Raw genomic sequence first — 16,178 nt, 5'->3', positions numbered from 1 at the left:
AATCATAGAGACCTTTATACTTTCTATGACATGAAATGTTAAGATAATTGATTAACTGAAAATTCACTGCAAACAGTTCAACCCCAAATTGCACATAAAGTGCTGCTCATGTGTATTATCATATGGGGAGGGATCTCATCCTTCCGTTATGAACACTTGTTGCGGGTATTACTGTCTAATGACAGCATCTAGTTCTTTCTTACTTTTACATTTTTGTTATGCATTGCATTTTTGGATTCATGGATTTCTGTTTTAACATGTTTGAAACTGTAAACGCCATCTAAGATGTATCGTCATCCACTTTTATTTAGTATTACATTTCTAAAAGGAGTCAAATTTTTAATCGTGATTTACAATTGATCATTTTATCCAACGCTGTCAGTTTAAGAATGTTGTAATCTCCATATATTGAGTCCACATGACCATAAGCATTTTGAGAGCTTGATTCTGTCATGTTATTTTGATCTGTCAAGTTCTGTATAGCTTGTTCCTGTGCCATTGGTTGGAGATGAATCAATTGTCCTCGACGTTAACGACCCACTACGTCTACGATTCTCTGATGAAACTCTTCAATTTGTGGTATCTAGTGAATAAAGGATTGTTGTTATTTATTCTTAACATTTAAAACAAAGCTATACTTTTAAAGTGATTAGAAATGTTTAACTACCATATTCGGCCAGATCGATTGGTTTTGTAGTCGGTATCCGTCTGCAAGCATAAATTTATCAACCAATTCAATATATGAAGCATAAATAAACATCAATATTGATGTTTATTTATGCTTCATATATTGAATTTTTTTTTCAAACTTAATAAAATAAGAAATATATCATTTTTTCATTTACCGAATTATACAGAAGATTCGTAGAGAGAAAATAAAACAGATTACGAAACAAGATGCTAAGACTGACAACGTAAGCCATGTTGAAGAGTTCGTTGGACTTTCATCTTCCCCCGGATAGGACTTGTTACTACTCGTATTTTGATCCTTATCTATCAAAAAGTAAAAATAATATTAATTATCTCCTTGTAAATAAATGTAATTTCTTTCAACACTTCTAAAAATATCCCTCATCATTTTGATCATACTAATCAAAATTAGATCTTTTACGCTTCCGTATTTTAAACGTCGTTGTGATTTATCAAATACGGGTGCAAAAAGGATCTGATTTAAAAAAAAAAAAAAAACCCAGACACGTATCTAAAAGTTGAAGTTCGAAAATTTCAAATGTCCTTTCTTCTATATCCAAACTAGACGTTGATAAAGCCACATCTGAGAATCATTTTCTTCATTTCATTAATTGATAAAGAGCAGTATGTAAGTTCAGTGCATGTTTATAAGTTCATGTTACAGAGAATACAAACATGATTCGAGCATGTTCCTTAACTAATTTTGACAAACATGTTTATTTACAGATTTATATAATCTGAAATAAGTTGTAAATGGTTTTCAATACAACTACATTATTTATATGATAACCCGCGCAAGCGCGGGGATCAAAACTGAACGAATGAATGACATAATGCTTTAATGTTTAATCATATTTTTTTTCGCATATATTGTGTCCGATTTTTTTTTTTTGGTATTGTATTCCTAACCTACTCTTTATTATTGAAATAAAAATAAAACAAACTGCATAGCTGGATATTTAGAAAAGAGATGAAAATTTTAAACTGAATTGGATGATACATACATCAACATGGCATCAATTTTTTTTTGTTGCAGGTAAGTGGAAAATGATTACAATTTTTTTTAAACCAGTGAGTGGGTATTTAGGACGTTTAACTTTTGTTCTCTAGGTCAAATTTCACTAAATTTTTTATCCCTTTCCCAAACGTAAAGACTGCTAAAGACTGTTTCGAAAATAAAAAAATTAAGAAGGGTGCCCCCCCCCACATTTAACTTCCACGTTTAATAACATGATCTGTTTCTTGTTTACAAATAAATGTATAAAGTTTACTGCCATTCTGTCGTGGTATTAAAATGTATAAAATTATAAAAAAAAAACCCGCTAGTGTACATGTATGCATATTAATATGCATTTTTTGAACCAAAGTTGTCATATCCAAAGTATCTCACCCTACGCTTTCCGCCGTTTTGTAAATTAGTTAAATCGCGTTCCTGGCCACCCCGTTCTGGATAACAAATTCTTTCGATCAAAAATAAATCGCATCAAGTTTTTCAATTTTATTTATTAACTATTTGTATTTACCAAAGATGTCCCATCCAAGGAATGAATATCTGCCCGCGATGCATGGTGAACCCGTCCTACACTTTTCGCCATGACGTTAGTTAGTCAAACCGTATTCTTGGTTGCCCCATTCTGGAAAGTTTGCTAGAGGTCGCTAGCTTCTATTTTTTAAAACTAAAATTGTCACTTAAGAAACGAATTGCCTTATTTCTTTTATTGAACAGTGTCAAATCTTAACTTCTATGTGTAATCCAGGTAAGTTTTAAACAAATATATTCACTGGTTACGTAATCAATGAATATTATTTCATTGCAAGCATATACTTTGATGTAAACTACCCCTGACTTGTATCCGCTAAAGCGTTACCCAACCTAACTCACATTTTGCTATTTCGAGCTTGTTTATCGAAAATGAAAGTAGGTTTTTGATTAATCTTACACTAATTACTTTTCAGGTAAAATTCGACTATAGCTTACGGATATCACATAACACGTGTTGAAATACCAATGGTGTAAGCAGTTATGCTGGTGCAAGCATTTTTTAGTTTATTGGCAAAAAGTCTTAATTTATAAGTATAGATTTTTTGGAGAATATGCCGATGAATAGAATCATTTTTAAAAATGATTTTATATGTGGTCTTCAAGTTGTGATGTACTGTCATGAAAATTAAATCATCTTTGTGACGTCATTTTTGGATAAACCGAGCTAAGTTAATTTATTACTGCCCTGCACCCCGGGTAATGTTACAAGTAGCTGCCCAATAAGTTTAAACTTACTTAACAATTAACTGTGACTTTGCAATTCATTGAGGTTAACACAAATACACAGAAACATATCTGAAGGCAAACACTACAAAATACTGATTTCTTCCATGTTGCTTATTATATTCTACTTATCATCGTTATGAATTCAAACAATCAAATATATCAGTAGGCAACAAACCATAGATTCCAGCAAAGCATTATAATTTAGTGTTTTAACAGATATATCTTACAGAAACGCACTGTCATCTACCTTTGTTTTGGTTTGAACATATTTTATTGTATATATAATATACAATGGGTTCGAACACAAGTTCTTGCAATTTACTAGGTTCTCACCCTTTGTTTGAACAAAAATAACAAAAGCGGGGCATATCTATATTGCGTACACTTATTTCATGTCATAATATAATGCAAACATAATTTGTCTATTTGATTATGCCTATTTGTTAGCTTGAACCGTTCAATATCTGACAGAATGGACAGTTGTCGACTTTATTTAATTATCAAACGATGAGTCACCACCTCTTTAAATGCAATCAGATTAAAATGAATTTATTTTATAGGTGTATTGAAGAAACACTTACCCGTTGCATTTAAACATCCTGTGACTTTATCACATGGTTCACAGCCACATTTCTTTGAGCATAATCTGCCGTAGAAATTAGGAGGACAGTAGTCCCTACAATCTACACCATGAGTTCCCGGCCAACATTCTTGTCAATGACCAAAATAAAGCAGTTAATGTTTTTCTTTTTCGAACATGAATAAGAAATAACTGATAACAAATTTTACCAAAACGAATTACCTTCACAAGAGTTCCCAAGGGCTCGATAATTTTCACAACACTCCAAGCGGCTTCTAAAAAATCTTTACGTTAATGTAGTTACTTCTGTCATGAAAATATGCAATCAGTCAATGTAAGATCTATCCATTAAGTATTTCAATTTACATACCCATCTGAACCGTTTGAGCATACCCCAGTCAGCTCCGTGGATGTACATGTATAAACGATATTTGAAAAAGCAATGAAGGAAAATTGGAATAAAATAAACATGTTGATTGTCGGATAGCCTTTTGATTTGTGCCAAGTGTTTCAATATAACATAGAGACGGAAATATTCCATAATTGTTGATAAAGGCTACTAAAGGCTAATTAATATAACATATATGAGTATTTCAATAATTACCCTAGTTTGCATACTTGTTTATTTAATATGTATCATTAACTTTTATGAAAAAATATAATACGTTTTAAAGGATTGTTTTTTTATATCAAGGAATTAAAAAAAGAACTGTCCTTGAATTTATAGTATGTAATTGAAGGAAGTTTGAGAAAAAAAAAAACCCCATCGCGTTGCAGCGATCTGATCACAAAGATACGGAATAAATCAATTTGCTTAGACGTCATAGGAATTGCTGCCAGGATTCTGGAACAAGGAATAAACATTTTTAACAGTTTGTTGAAAACAACAGATTAATCAGTTGCTATTTGGATCAATAAATTTTTACAGGGAGAATTAGCCAACATTAAAACGAGTTATTAGTCTTTGTCCATTTATGTAACATAATCGCATACGAACTTAATTTTAATTGGTCAAATGTCAGAGTAGAGTTTAATTGCCGTTCAAGTACTCCATTGCAACCCCTCGAGAATTTATACTTCCTAGATTTCAATTGATATTCGACCGGGCTAAAAGGTACATTCATTATGCATTTGGAAATGTTTATTATTTTTAATACAAAATTTGAACTAACATGTCACCAAATAGAAACATAAGGAGGTTGCAATTTATTTCGATTAAAAATGACATTTTGTGACAGTCTAATCATTGTACATCACGACTGCTTTTAATTACAGGCACAAGTACTATTAATAGGACATTTTAGAAAGAATAAAGGTGCCATTGTTGAGGGGTACTTTTACATCTTATTAAGGATAACTTAAAATGTTTATGCTTTTCTATTTCATCAAAAAATAAAAAAATAACAGTAATCTTAAAAATAAATATACAACAAAACGTACGACAGTTTGTAAAATGATGTATAGAGATTACATTTTTAATGAGCTACCAGCATAACGATGATTTGGAAAACATTATTGTGTCCTTCTTAATATACTGGGTTACATAATCAAACCATTTGAAGTCTAAAATTACTATATTTCACCTTTTGTTCAATTCAACAAAGAAGCTAGGCTAGAGGAGAGGAAACTTAGTTTTCTGACTTCTATATGGGTAAATTACAAAATCGTTTTAAATTCTGGTTCAAAAAATCTACTGACCTGTTTGGTTTAGGCACCCAGTAATATAATCAAATGAGTTACGTGAACATTTCGTTTCTGCAGAATCTTCTATAGAATTGTGGAGGACAGTCTTCCGGGCAGTCTTTTCAAACCTTACTAAGAGGGCATACTTGTTAAAGTGACATGAAGCTCATGATACAAAAACTTAAAACTTACCTCGATACAAGTTCTACTATTTCAGAGTTGATATAAGTATATCTGTATTACTTTTGCAAGAGTTGCCGGCAAATTTTTTACAGCATTCCAAAGGATCCCTATATTGGTGACATTGATATAGAGGTAAACAAGTTAATTAGAATGTTTGACGAATTTTGAAATGGATAATGTTCTGTTAAAATACAATTCATCAACCCATAGGAAACAATAGAACAGATTCCTGATTCTTATCCGGTGGAGAAATTTCACAATAAAGTAAGTAGAAGAGCTTTTTACAGCGAATGCATAGTTTCAACCAAACAATGAAACCCAGTCGGCTTTGGTCATTCGTACGTATTTTCATCAAAGGTTAAATTGGAAACAGGATGACAATTAATTTAAATGCATTTTCCGTGTACGAATGATTGCACATAGCACAACGCATCATTAGTTCCTTTTGCTGATTTTAGACTGAGTAATACTTGAATATGGTTTCCATCCACAACATGTGTAAGTAATAACATGCTTATTAGCGTAACCTTTAAATAGATACAGCGAATTAAAATTTAACCGCTTTAAAAAACGGTAAATATACTGAATCATGCTGATTGTAGTGTAGTTATCTGGGGGCTGCTAAACAAATATCAGGCGGCTTTCAAATATTAAATATTTGGCAAACACAAGGAATTTTCTAGCGGCTACCGAATTATTATCTATTGGCCGCCACATAATTCATCAGACGACGACCACATAAGCTTTTGTCAGAGCAAAATACTGTAAATCAACTTTTATTCGCGTGCGAGAAATATTCGCAAGGTTAGCGAGAGCCCTGTCGTCGCCAATATTTCTCGCCGCGAACCAATCCTTTGTCTATAGTTTTTATAACAATGCAGGTCCTAATAAGGTTTGGTCGCGAAAATTAGTCTTTGCAAACCAGTTAATCGTCAGTTAATCGCACATTTAAGTAGCTGCGGATAAAAGTTGGTTTACAGTAATCACTATAAAGATCTCCAAATAATGATATCAAATAAACCAACATAAAAGATTCCTATTTTTTCCTATTTTCCTCTTGTCTCTTTTTTAGATACATATTTTTTTTATTGGAAGGGGACCCGTATCTTCACCCGATTTACCTTGAAAGCATTATATAAAAGGTAAGCGATTTTATAGTTTAGTTAATTTTTTCACGATTTTGCTGTAAAGTCTCTGATGAGAGCTAATTCAAACGGAAATATTTGATTTGTTCTTTTGTTTAAAATTTACTTTCTGTAAAATTTTCACACACATATTCAATATGGTAAATAGACGTTTTTAATAACGTTTCAATTTGTCATGTTCATAATTGTAATGTTGTCACTGAAATATTGACAAAAAGAAATTTTCAAAAAAATCTTTCATTATACATGTAACTTTTAAATAAATCAGTTTTTGAAATGTTAATAAAATTGCTTAAATTATGCTTCAAAAGGTTGAATTTTATTAAATATGCGTGACATAAGCCGCCATCTACAGATAAAATATACACAAAAATCGTATTTTTATCATTAAGGGAGCATGTATCATTTTTGAAATATTCTTCCGTACTTTTTGGCATCTTGTAAACAACCATCTCAGCTATTGCAAATGATAAAAACTTATAATAACTCTAGATAAGTGAGGAAGATTTTTCATTCTCTAGAATAATATGTTTGGATATGTAACGCATCATACACTATTTTATGGAAATATTTTTAACTGCGTTCATTAATTATGATGATATGAAAATTAATTTAGAGTGAGGAAAAAATTAATGGAATATATACCAGAACAATTCTATTAACTTTGGTAAAGCTACATCTAAAATTTTAGCATTAAAACTCTAGTGATTCAGTTGTAAAAACATCCAGTCAAAAATAATTTTTTTTTAATTTTCCTGTAATTGATTGCATTTTTAGACGGTGGCTATAAATAGCCACGGTCTATTGCTACGGTCCTGACCGGAAGAGTATTTGTCACGGGGACCCTAGCGGATAACGAACGATAACTCTGTTAGGTACATGTATGCAGTGTTTTATCTACGTGTCGATTTCAGTATGAGAACTAATTTTAATCTTATCAGATATTTTAAGCATTATAGCTGCTAATTATTTTGTACATACATTTAAATAATGTATGATATTGTGTTTTATTTCAAATGAGCCGTTACCCTATCTGCTTACGCGGTATTAATAATATAAGGCTCAAACTCCCAGTTTTGACGTTTAACTCTGTATCAGGACTGCATAAACTCATAAACTGCATAATATCACTGCGATAATTGGTCAAAAGATCTCACAATAATTGCTTCTTGTTTTTTTATGATATAAATAATTGTCAGAAACACACTATTTAAACTGGTTTGCCATTTCATATTTCAGCAAATATGCTTCATCGATAAATTCTGCCATTTCCAACGCATTAGTTTTAGTTGAGCAGTATATTATTTATTGTTGTAGCTTATTCCAAAGAATCCACAACAGATAGTGACAATGAATATTACATAAATTACATTTTATTGAACTTCAACCGATCAATGGCACAGTTTCTTCTACAAGTGTGCATGTGTTTTCAAACACACAAAAAACTTTAAATTTACGATACAAATGTTTTAAATTTTCGACTGACCCGTGATTTGCAATGTACCTTATTTTGTACCTCACTCAGTCTGTAGAAACATTAATTTTATTACAGGCACCTCATCATTATATTCATCAGACAATATTTACTGCAGATGTTGACGCTTTACTTGCTGCTGACTTTCTCTCAAACACTCTAATCGACGTCGGATTGTAAGATTCACGTGCAAATCGAGTCGCCATTTTAAATGTTTATAAACTACATTTTACGATGTTTCAAAGAATTTTAGTTCAGATTTTTTTTACATATGCTGTAAAACGTCTTATGGATTTCACGGCGTGTCAGCTCGTGTATCTCTAATTTGCAGCAAACGCTAGCTTCTTTGTGAGAAAGAACATGCGATATTCCATATACATTTATGGTACATTGTGAACGGTAATGTTAGAGAGAATCTTTTCTTTGGTTTGGGGGCATTTTTTCACTAACAGATAACATTATTTACATTTGTACGTAAACATCGCCCCGTTTGTTCTCAAACAATTCTTAATTCGCGAGTACAACTCTATTATGAACTTTCTTCGACATTTGTTTCCAAGTGTTAGCATCATTTTGTCAACATGCATTTACAAATAGGCGGGCCTATATAAATGCACCAGTTTGTTGCGACTCGCAATTGGAATACACACCGGTTAGAAAGTGTCATCACTTAACGCGATGCTACATCGGCCGTAGCGTATACATTTATGCTATATTTAAGATAAATAATGAAACAAAGAAGGTGAGCGAATAAGGCGTGAAAAATGCCCATATGAGGAATGATTAGATACGGCAAAATTAAAATATCAATAAATCTGATACTTTTTAAAAGAATAATTAAAAACAATGTATATTTAACGTAACATCGGGTTGTAATCTTTAAATATTTTAAATATACTTGCAATATATTGATTTAAACTGGCGTATGCGTATCAAAACCTCCTAATCGTGTACTTTTTATAACTTCAATTCATTTTCTTGCATAGAGTGGGTCTGAGCTCAATATTTTTTTTACAGTCTAAATGTGGTTTAATGGAATTTAAACCGATTGTACTCAACAAAAATGTGGAGAGAAGACCCACTACAGTTCAAAAATGTCATTTTGTAGCTCAACAATTGAAAGTTTTAGAAATATAATACAAGTCCGAAAATTCCTGGTCATAGTCTCATATAGCATTTAAACAACGCACTTTGTTGTGAATGTAATGGCTCAGTGGTTAGAGCACCAGCCATTAGGAAACTTTATAGAACTTGGGTTTTTAGGTTGTGGGTTCGATAGCACCAAAACTTAAAACTTTATTATTTTTGTCTTATCTTTTTTAAATATTTCCAACTGAAGATAGTTAGAAATTACCATTTTGTAAACTTGTATAATAACATATCAAATATATTTAATTGAAAAAATGCTAAATTTGAAATTGTATTTTACGACAAAATTAAAAGGGCAGTTGCGCCATCTTCTTTATATACACAGCTGTACGGTCAGAAAAACGTGCGTTCAGCTTGAGTTTTGTTTGTTTGGTGTTTTTAAAAACTTATTTTGTATAATTAATCAATATTTGTTGTAAGTTTACTAGAAAAGTTTAGTGTAGCAAGTAAGTTATGCGTGTTAAAGTGTACCGAGAAGCGATGAAATATACATGTGACTTTCCCGAATTCATTCAAATGATTTGAATAAATCTATAGCTAAATACAATAGAAAAAATATTTAAAACGTTGATTAATGAAACTGCCGCTGCCGAGTGTTGTATGATTTTTTTTAAAATTTTCATTCATTTTAGTTGTGAGCAAATGGAAATAATCCCCTAAAGTCGAAGATAAAATATTGATTTAGTCTTCTGTTTCATGATGACGTGCATTCCAAAAGCAATACCAGTTTTATCAAACAGGTTCTTGTAAACCCATTCCGTTTTCTTTACACCTAAATGTATTAACTGACTATGAGGACAAAAATGCAAATGTGATGATCCACAAGACTGCAACCTTTTCCCCGTGAAAAAAATGAGGGAAAATGCTGTCGAGAGGGACAATTAACATACTATATGTATGCCCAAATAGTTAGTAAAAATAAGTATTTTATCATACCAAAGCTTTATTTGCTCTTGTTACTTTGAGAAATCTACAATATATTTAAAGCACAATAGTCCAATCCACACTTTTCAAAATGTGTTCCCCTTTGCGGGGTCAACCCAAAGGTCAAAAGGGAAAAAACCAAACCTTCTTCAAACAATCAAATATTTGGGCGTACTGTGATGAAATCGCTTTGGATTTGATTTATTCATTCAATATGTGGTGGCAACCATTCAAACGTGTTTTAATTTCAACTGATATAGATACAAACATATTGATACAAAATATAGATACAAACTTCTATACGACAAAGACTACTGTGATAAATCTTTGGGTTTTTCCCAAAAGATGACGACCAAGAGACACAGCATTTGTAAAGTGTAGAATGAGATCACAGCTACGATTTCCACAGAATTATCCATGTAGGAAACTCACGACTAGTTGTGCGAGTAAGCATTAAGTATTAGTACATGAATGCGATACTGGCCGCGGTTTTCGACAAAAATACTTATCATACATCACCCATTGTTACATGTAATATGCCACTTTCAAACGACGCCACCGTCTAACAGTACTTTCAGTTCTTTTTTATTTCAAGGTTCCCTGTTTTAACAATGCTTGAAACTGTAGACACCATCTCAGATGTACCGTCATCCACTTTTGTTTAGTATTTCTAAAAGGCGTCGAATTTTAAATCGTGATTTGCAAGTGATCATTTTATTCAACGCTGTCAGTTTAAGACTTTTGTAATCTCTATATATGAAGTCTACATGACCATAAACATTTTGAGTGCTTGATTCTGTCATGTTATTTGGATCCGTCAAGTTCTGCGTAGCTTGTTTCTGTGTCATTGGTTGGAGATGAATCAAATGTCCTCGACATTAACGACCCACTACGTCTACGATTCTCTGATGAAACTATTCGATTTGTGGTATTTAGTAAATAAAGGATAGTTGTTATTTATTCATAACATTTAAATTTATCAACCAATTCAATATATGAAGCATAAATAAACATCAATATTGCGTTTTCAAACTTAATAAAATAAGAAACATATCATTTTATCATTTACCGAATAATACAGAAGATTCGTAGACAAAAAATAAAACAGATTACGAAACAAGTTGCTAAGACTTACAACTTAAGCCATGTTGCAGAGTTCGTTGGACTTTCATCTTCCCCCGAAGCAGACATGGTACTACTTGTATTTTGATCCCTTTCTATCAAAAAGTAGAACTAATAATAATTATTTCCTTGTAAATAAATGTAATTTCTTTCAACACTTCTCAAAATATCCCTCTTCATTTTGATCATACTAATCAAAATAAGATCTTTTACCCTTCCGTATTATCAAATACGGGAGCGTAAAGGATCTGATTTAAAAAAAAACCCAGCTGCGTATCTAAAAGTTTGAAAATTTCTATTGTCCTTTCTTCTCTATCCAAACTAGACGTTGTTAAAGCCACATCTCAGAATCATTTTCTTTATTTCATTAATTGACAAAGAACAGAATGTAAGAAAACATACCTTTATCTAGTTCAGTCCATGTTTATAATTCCATGTTATAGAGAAAACAAAAATGATTCGAGCATGTTCCTCCACTAGTTTTGAGAAACATGTATTTTTAACAGATTTATATAGTTGTAAATTGTTTTCAATACAATTTTATGGAGAATATGCCAATGAATAAAATCATTTTTAAAAAAGATTATATATGTGGTCTTCAGATTGTGGTGTACTGTCATGAAAATTAAAGTATCTTTGTGACGTCATTTTGGATAAACCGAGTTAAGTTAATTTATTACTACCCTGCACTCCAGTATGTGTTACAAGTAGCTGCCCAATAAGTTTATACTTACTGGTCAATTAACTGTGACTAATCGGACAGTTGCAATTCATTGATGTTAACACAAATACACAGAAACAAATCTGAAGGCAAACACTACAAAATACTGATTTCTTCCATTTTGCTTATTATATTCTACTTATTATTGTTATAAATTCAAACAATCAAATATATCAGTAGGCAACTAACCATAGATTCCAGTAAAGCATTATAATTTAGTGTTTTAACAGATATATCTTACAGAAACGCACACTGTCATCTACATTTGTTTTGGTTTGAACATATTTTATTGTATATATAATATACAATGGGTTCGAACACAAGTTCTTGCAACTTACTATGTTCTAACCTTTTGTTTGAACAAAAATAACAAAAGCGGGGCGTATCTATATTGCAAACACTTATTTCATGTCATAATATAACGCAAACATAATTTGTCTATCTAATTATGCCTATTTGTTAGCTTGAACCGTTTAATATCTGACAGAATGGACAGTTGTCGACTTCATTTCATTATCAAACGGGAATTAATCACCTCTTCCATTGCATTCAGATTCAGATTAAAATGAATATATTTTGTAGGTGTATTGTAGAAACATTTACCTGTTGCATTTAAACATCCTGTGACTTTATCACATGGTTCACAGCCACATTCCATTGAGCATGAGTTGCCGTAGAAATGAGGAGGACAGTAGTCCTTACAATCCACCCCATAAGTTCCCGGCCAACATTCTTGACAATGAAAAATGCAAAACATTTACTATTTTGTTTTTCGAATATTAATAAGAAATAGCTGACAACAAAAGTAACAAAAACTAATTACCTACACAAGAGTTCTCAGCGACTCGATAGTTTATACAGCACTCCAACTGGCTTCTAAAATTTCTTTACGTTAATGTTGCCTTACTTGTGTCATGAAAATATGCAATCAATCAACGTAAAATCTATCCATTTAGTATTACAATTTACATACCCATCTGAACCGTTTGAACATACCCCAGTCAGCTCCGTGGATGTACATGAATAAACGATATTTGAAAAAGCAATGAAGGAAAATTGAAATAAAATAAACATGTTGCGTGTAGGAGAACCTTTTGATTTATGCCAAGTGTTTCAATAAAACATAGAGACGGAAATATTCCATAATTGTAGATAAAGGCCACTAAAGGCTAATTAATATACCATATATGAGTATTTCAATAATTACCCTAGTTTGCATACTTGTTTATTTGATATGTATCATTAACTTTTATGAAAAAATATAATACGTTTTAAAGGGTTGTATTTTTATATCAAGGAATTCAAAAAAGAACTGTCCTTAAATTAATAGTATGTAATTGAAGGTAGTTTGAGAAAAAAAAACGATCGCGTTGCAGCGATCTGATCACAAAGATACGGGATGAATCAATTTGCTTAGACATCATAGGAATTGCTGACAGGATTCTGGAACAAGGAATAAACATTTTTAACAGTTTGTTGAAAACAGTAGATTAATCAGTTGCTATTTGGATCAATAAGTTTTTACAGGGAGAATTAGCCATCATTAAAAGGAGTTATTACTTTTTGTCAATTTATGTAACATAATCGCATACGAACTTAATTTTAATTGGGCAAATGTCAGAGTAAAGTTTAATTGCCGTTCAAGTCCATCATTGCAACCCCTCAAGAATTTATACTTCCTAGATTTCAATTGATATTCGACCGGGCTAAAAGGTACATTTGTTTATTATTTTTAAGAAAAAAATTGAACTAACATGTCACCAAATAGAAACATAAGGAGGGTATAATTGATTTCGATTAAAACTGATATTTTGTGCCAGTCTTATCATTGTACATCACGGCTGCTTTTAATTACAGGCACAAGTACTATTAGTAGGACATTTTTAATAGAATAAAGGTGCCATTGTTGAGGGGTACTTTTACATCTCATTACGGAAAACTTAAAATGTGTATGCTTTTCGACTTTATCAAAAAATAAAACAAAAAACAGTAATCTTAAAAATAAATATACAACAAAACGTACGACAGTTTGTTAAATGATGTATAGAGATTACATTTTTAATGAGCTACCAGCATAATGATGATTGGGAAAACATGATTGTGTCCTTCTTAATATACTGGGTTACATGATCAAACCACTTGAAGTCTAAAATTACCATATTTCACCTTTTGTTCAATTCAACAAAGAAGCTGGGCTAGAGGAGAGGAAACTTAGTTTTCTGACTTCTATCTGGGTGAATTACAAAATCGGTTTAAATCCTGGTTCAAAAAATCTACTGACCTGTTCGGTTTAAGCACCCAGTAATATAATCAAATGAGTTACGTGAACATTTCGTTTCTGCAGAATGTTCTATAGAATTGTGGAGGACAGTCTTCCGGGCAGTCTATTCCAACCTTACTAAGAGGGCCTACTTGTTAAAGTGACATGAAGCTCATGATACAAAAACTTAAAACTTACCTCGATACAAGTTCTACTATTTCAGAGTTGATATAATTCTATCTGTATTACTTTTGCAAGAGTTGCCAGCAACATTTTTACAGCATGCCAAAAGGATCCCTATATTGGTGACATTGATATAGTTACAATGTTTGACGAATTTTGAAATGGATAATGTTCTGTTAAAATACAATTCACCAACCCATAGGAAACAATAGAACAGATTCCTGAATCTTATCCGGTGGAGAAATTTCACAATAAAGTACATGTAAGAAGAAGAGCTCTTTACAGCGAATGCATAGTTTCAACCAAACAATAAAACCCAGTCGGCTTTGATCATTCGTACGCATTTCCATCAAAGGTTAAATTGGAAACAGGATGACAATTGGTTTAAATATATTTCCCGTGTACGAATGGTTGCACATAGCACAACGCATCATGAGTTCCTTTTGCTGATTTTAGACTGAGTAATACTTGAATACGGTTTCCATCCACAACATCTGTAAGTACATGTAATAGCATGCTTTTTATCGTAACTTTTAAATTAATACGGCAAATTTAAATTTAACCGGTTTAAAATACGGTAAATATACTGAATCATGCTGATTGTAGTGTAGTTATCTGGTGGCTGTTGAATAAATATCAGGCAGCTTTCAAATATTAAATATTTGGCAAACACAAGGAATTTTCTATCGGTTACCGAATTATTATCTATTGGTCGCTACATAATTCATCAGACGACGGCCACATAAGCTTTTGTCAGAGCAAAATACTGTAAACCAACTTTTATTCGCGTGTGAGAAATATTCGCAAGGTTAGCGAGAGCCTTGTTATCGCCAATATTTCTCGCTGCGAATCAATCCTTATTCTATAGTTTTTATAACAATGCAGGTCGTAATAAGGCTTGGTGTTGAACATTAGTCTTCGCAAACCAGTTTATCGTCAGTTAATCGCCGAGGATAGAAGTTGGTTTACAGTAATCACTATAAAGTTTTCCAAATAATGATATAAAATAAACAAAAATAAAAGATTACTAGTTTTTCCTATTTTCCTCTTGTCTCTATTTTAAATACATATTTTCTTATTGGAAGGGGCCTGTATTTTCACCCGATTTACCTTGAAGTCATTATATAAATGGTAAGCGTTTTTAGAGTTTAGTAAATATTTTTCACGATTATGCTGTAAATTCCCCGATTAGAGCTAATTCAAACGGAAATATTTGTTCTTTTGTTCAATATTTCCATTCTGTAAACGTTCATCATACATGTAACTTTTAAATAAATCAGTTTTTGAAATGTTGATAAAATTGCTAAAATTATGCTTCAAAAAGTTGAATTTTATTAAATATGCGTGACATAAGCCGCCATCTACAGATAAAATATACACAAAAATCGTATTTTTATCATTTAGTGAGGATGAATCATTTTTGAAAAATTCTTCAGTACTTTTTGGCATCTTGTAAACAACCATCTCAGCTATTGCAAATGATAAAAAACTTATAATAACTCCAGATAAGTGAGGAAGATTTTTCATTCTCTAGAATAATAAGTTTGGAAATGAAACGCACCATACACCATTTCACGGAAATATTTTTAACTGCGTTCATTTATTATGATAATATTAATATTAATTTAGAGTGAGGAGTAATTAATGGAATATATACCAGAACAATTCTGTTAACTTTGGTAAAGCTACATCTAAAATTTTAACATTAAAACTCTAGTGATTCCGTTGTAAAAACATCCAGTCAAAAATAATTCTTTTATTTTTTTTATTTTTTTTGTAATTGATTGCATTTTTT

General features: G+C 31.6%; 1 protein-coding gene and 1 long non-coding RNA gene across 4 annotated transcripts; both read right to left on the bottom strand.

The window, feature by feature from the left end:
• Window positions 1–306: 306 nt before the first annotated feature.
• On the bottom strand, window positions 307–6,541 carry LOC128182006 (multiple epidermal growth factor-like domains protein 6). 3 transcript variants are annotated; one of them, XM_052850596.1, is made up of 6 exons: window positions 3,910–6,541; window positions 3,762–3,814; window positions 3,541–3,669; window positions 846–993; window positions 668–708; window positions 307–583 (listed from the first exon to the last, which is right to left on the bottom strand). In XM_052850596.1, exons 1-6 carry the CDS (start codon window positions 4,008–4,010, stop codon window positions 570–572), a joined length of 486 nt encoding a protein of 161 aa, XP_052706556.1. In that variant the 5' UTR covers window positions 4,011–6,541; the 3' UTR covers window positions 307–569. The 3 variants fall into 3 exon arrangements, with proteins under 3 accessions (XP_052706556.1, XP_052706557.1, XP_052706559.1); XM_052850597.1 differs by having other exon boundaries at window positions 912–993; XM_052850599.1 differs by lacking the exon at window positions 668–708 and having other exon boundaries at window positions 912–993.
• A 6,007-nt stretch (window positions 6,542–12,548) lies between these two features.
• Window positions 12,549–13,024, bottom strand: LOC128182010 (uncharacterized). The gene is made up of 3 exons (XR_008243394.1): window positions 12,914–13,024; window positions 12,764–12,816; window positions 12,549–12,672 (listed from the first exon to the last, which is right to left on the bottom strand). It is a non-coding gene; the product is annotated as an uncharacterized LOC128182010 (long non-coding RNA).
• Between the last annotated feature and the right edge of the window lie 3,154 nt (window positions 13,025–16,178).

This window comes from Crassostrea angulata, chromosome 4 (assembly GCF_025612915.1).
Source record: "Crassostrea angulata isolate pt1a10 chromosome 4, ASM2561291v2, whole genome shotgun sequence".
Lineage (NCBI taxonomy): Eukaryota > Metazoa > Mollusca > Bivalvia > Ostreida > Ostreidae > Magallana > Magallana angulata.
Note: the sequence above shows the minus strand (reverse complement) of the source record. Positions and strands in the feature narration are given on the sequence as shown.

Coding starts and splice junctions, on each gene's coding strand:
- LOC128182006 (XM_052850596.1), bottom strand. CDS start 4,010: ATGTTTATTTTATTCCAATTTTCCTTCATTGCTTTTTCAAATATCGTT. Junction 3,670..3,761: donor CCTTGGGAACTCTTGTGAAG/GTAATTCGTTTT, acceptor GTCATTGACAAG/AATGTTGGCCGGGAACTCAT. Junction 994..3,540: donor AGGATGTTTAAATGCAACGG/GTAAGTGTTTCT, acceptor ACTTTTTGATAG/ATAAGGATCAAAATACGAGT.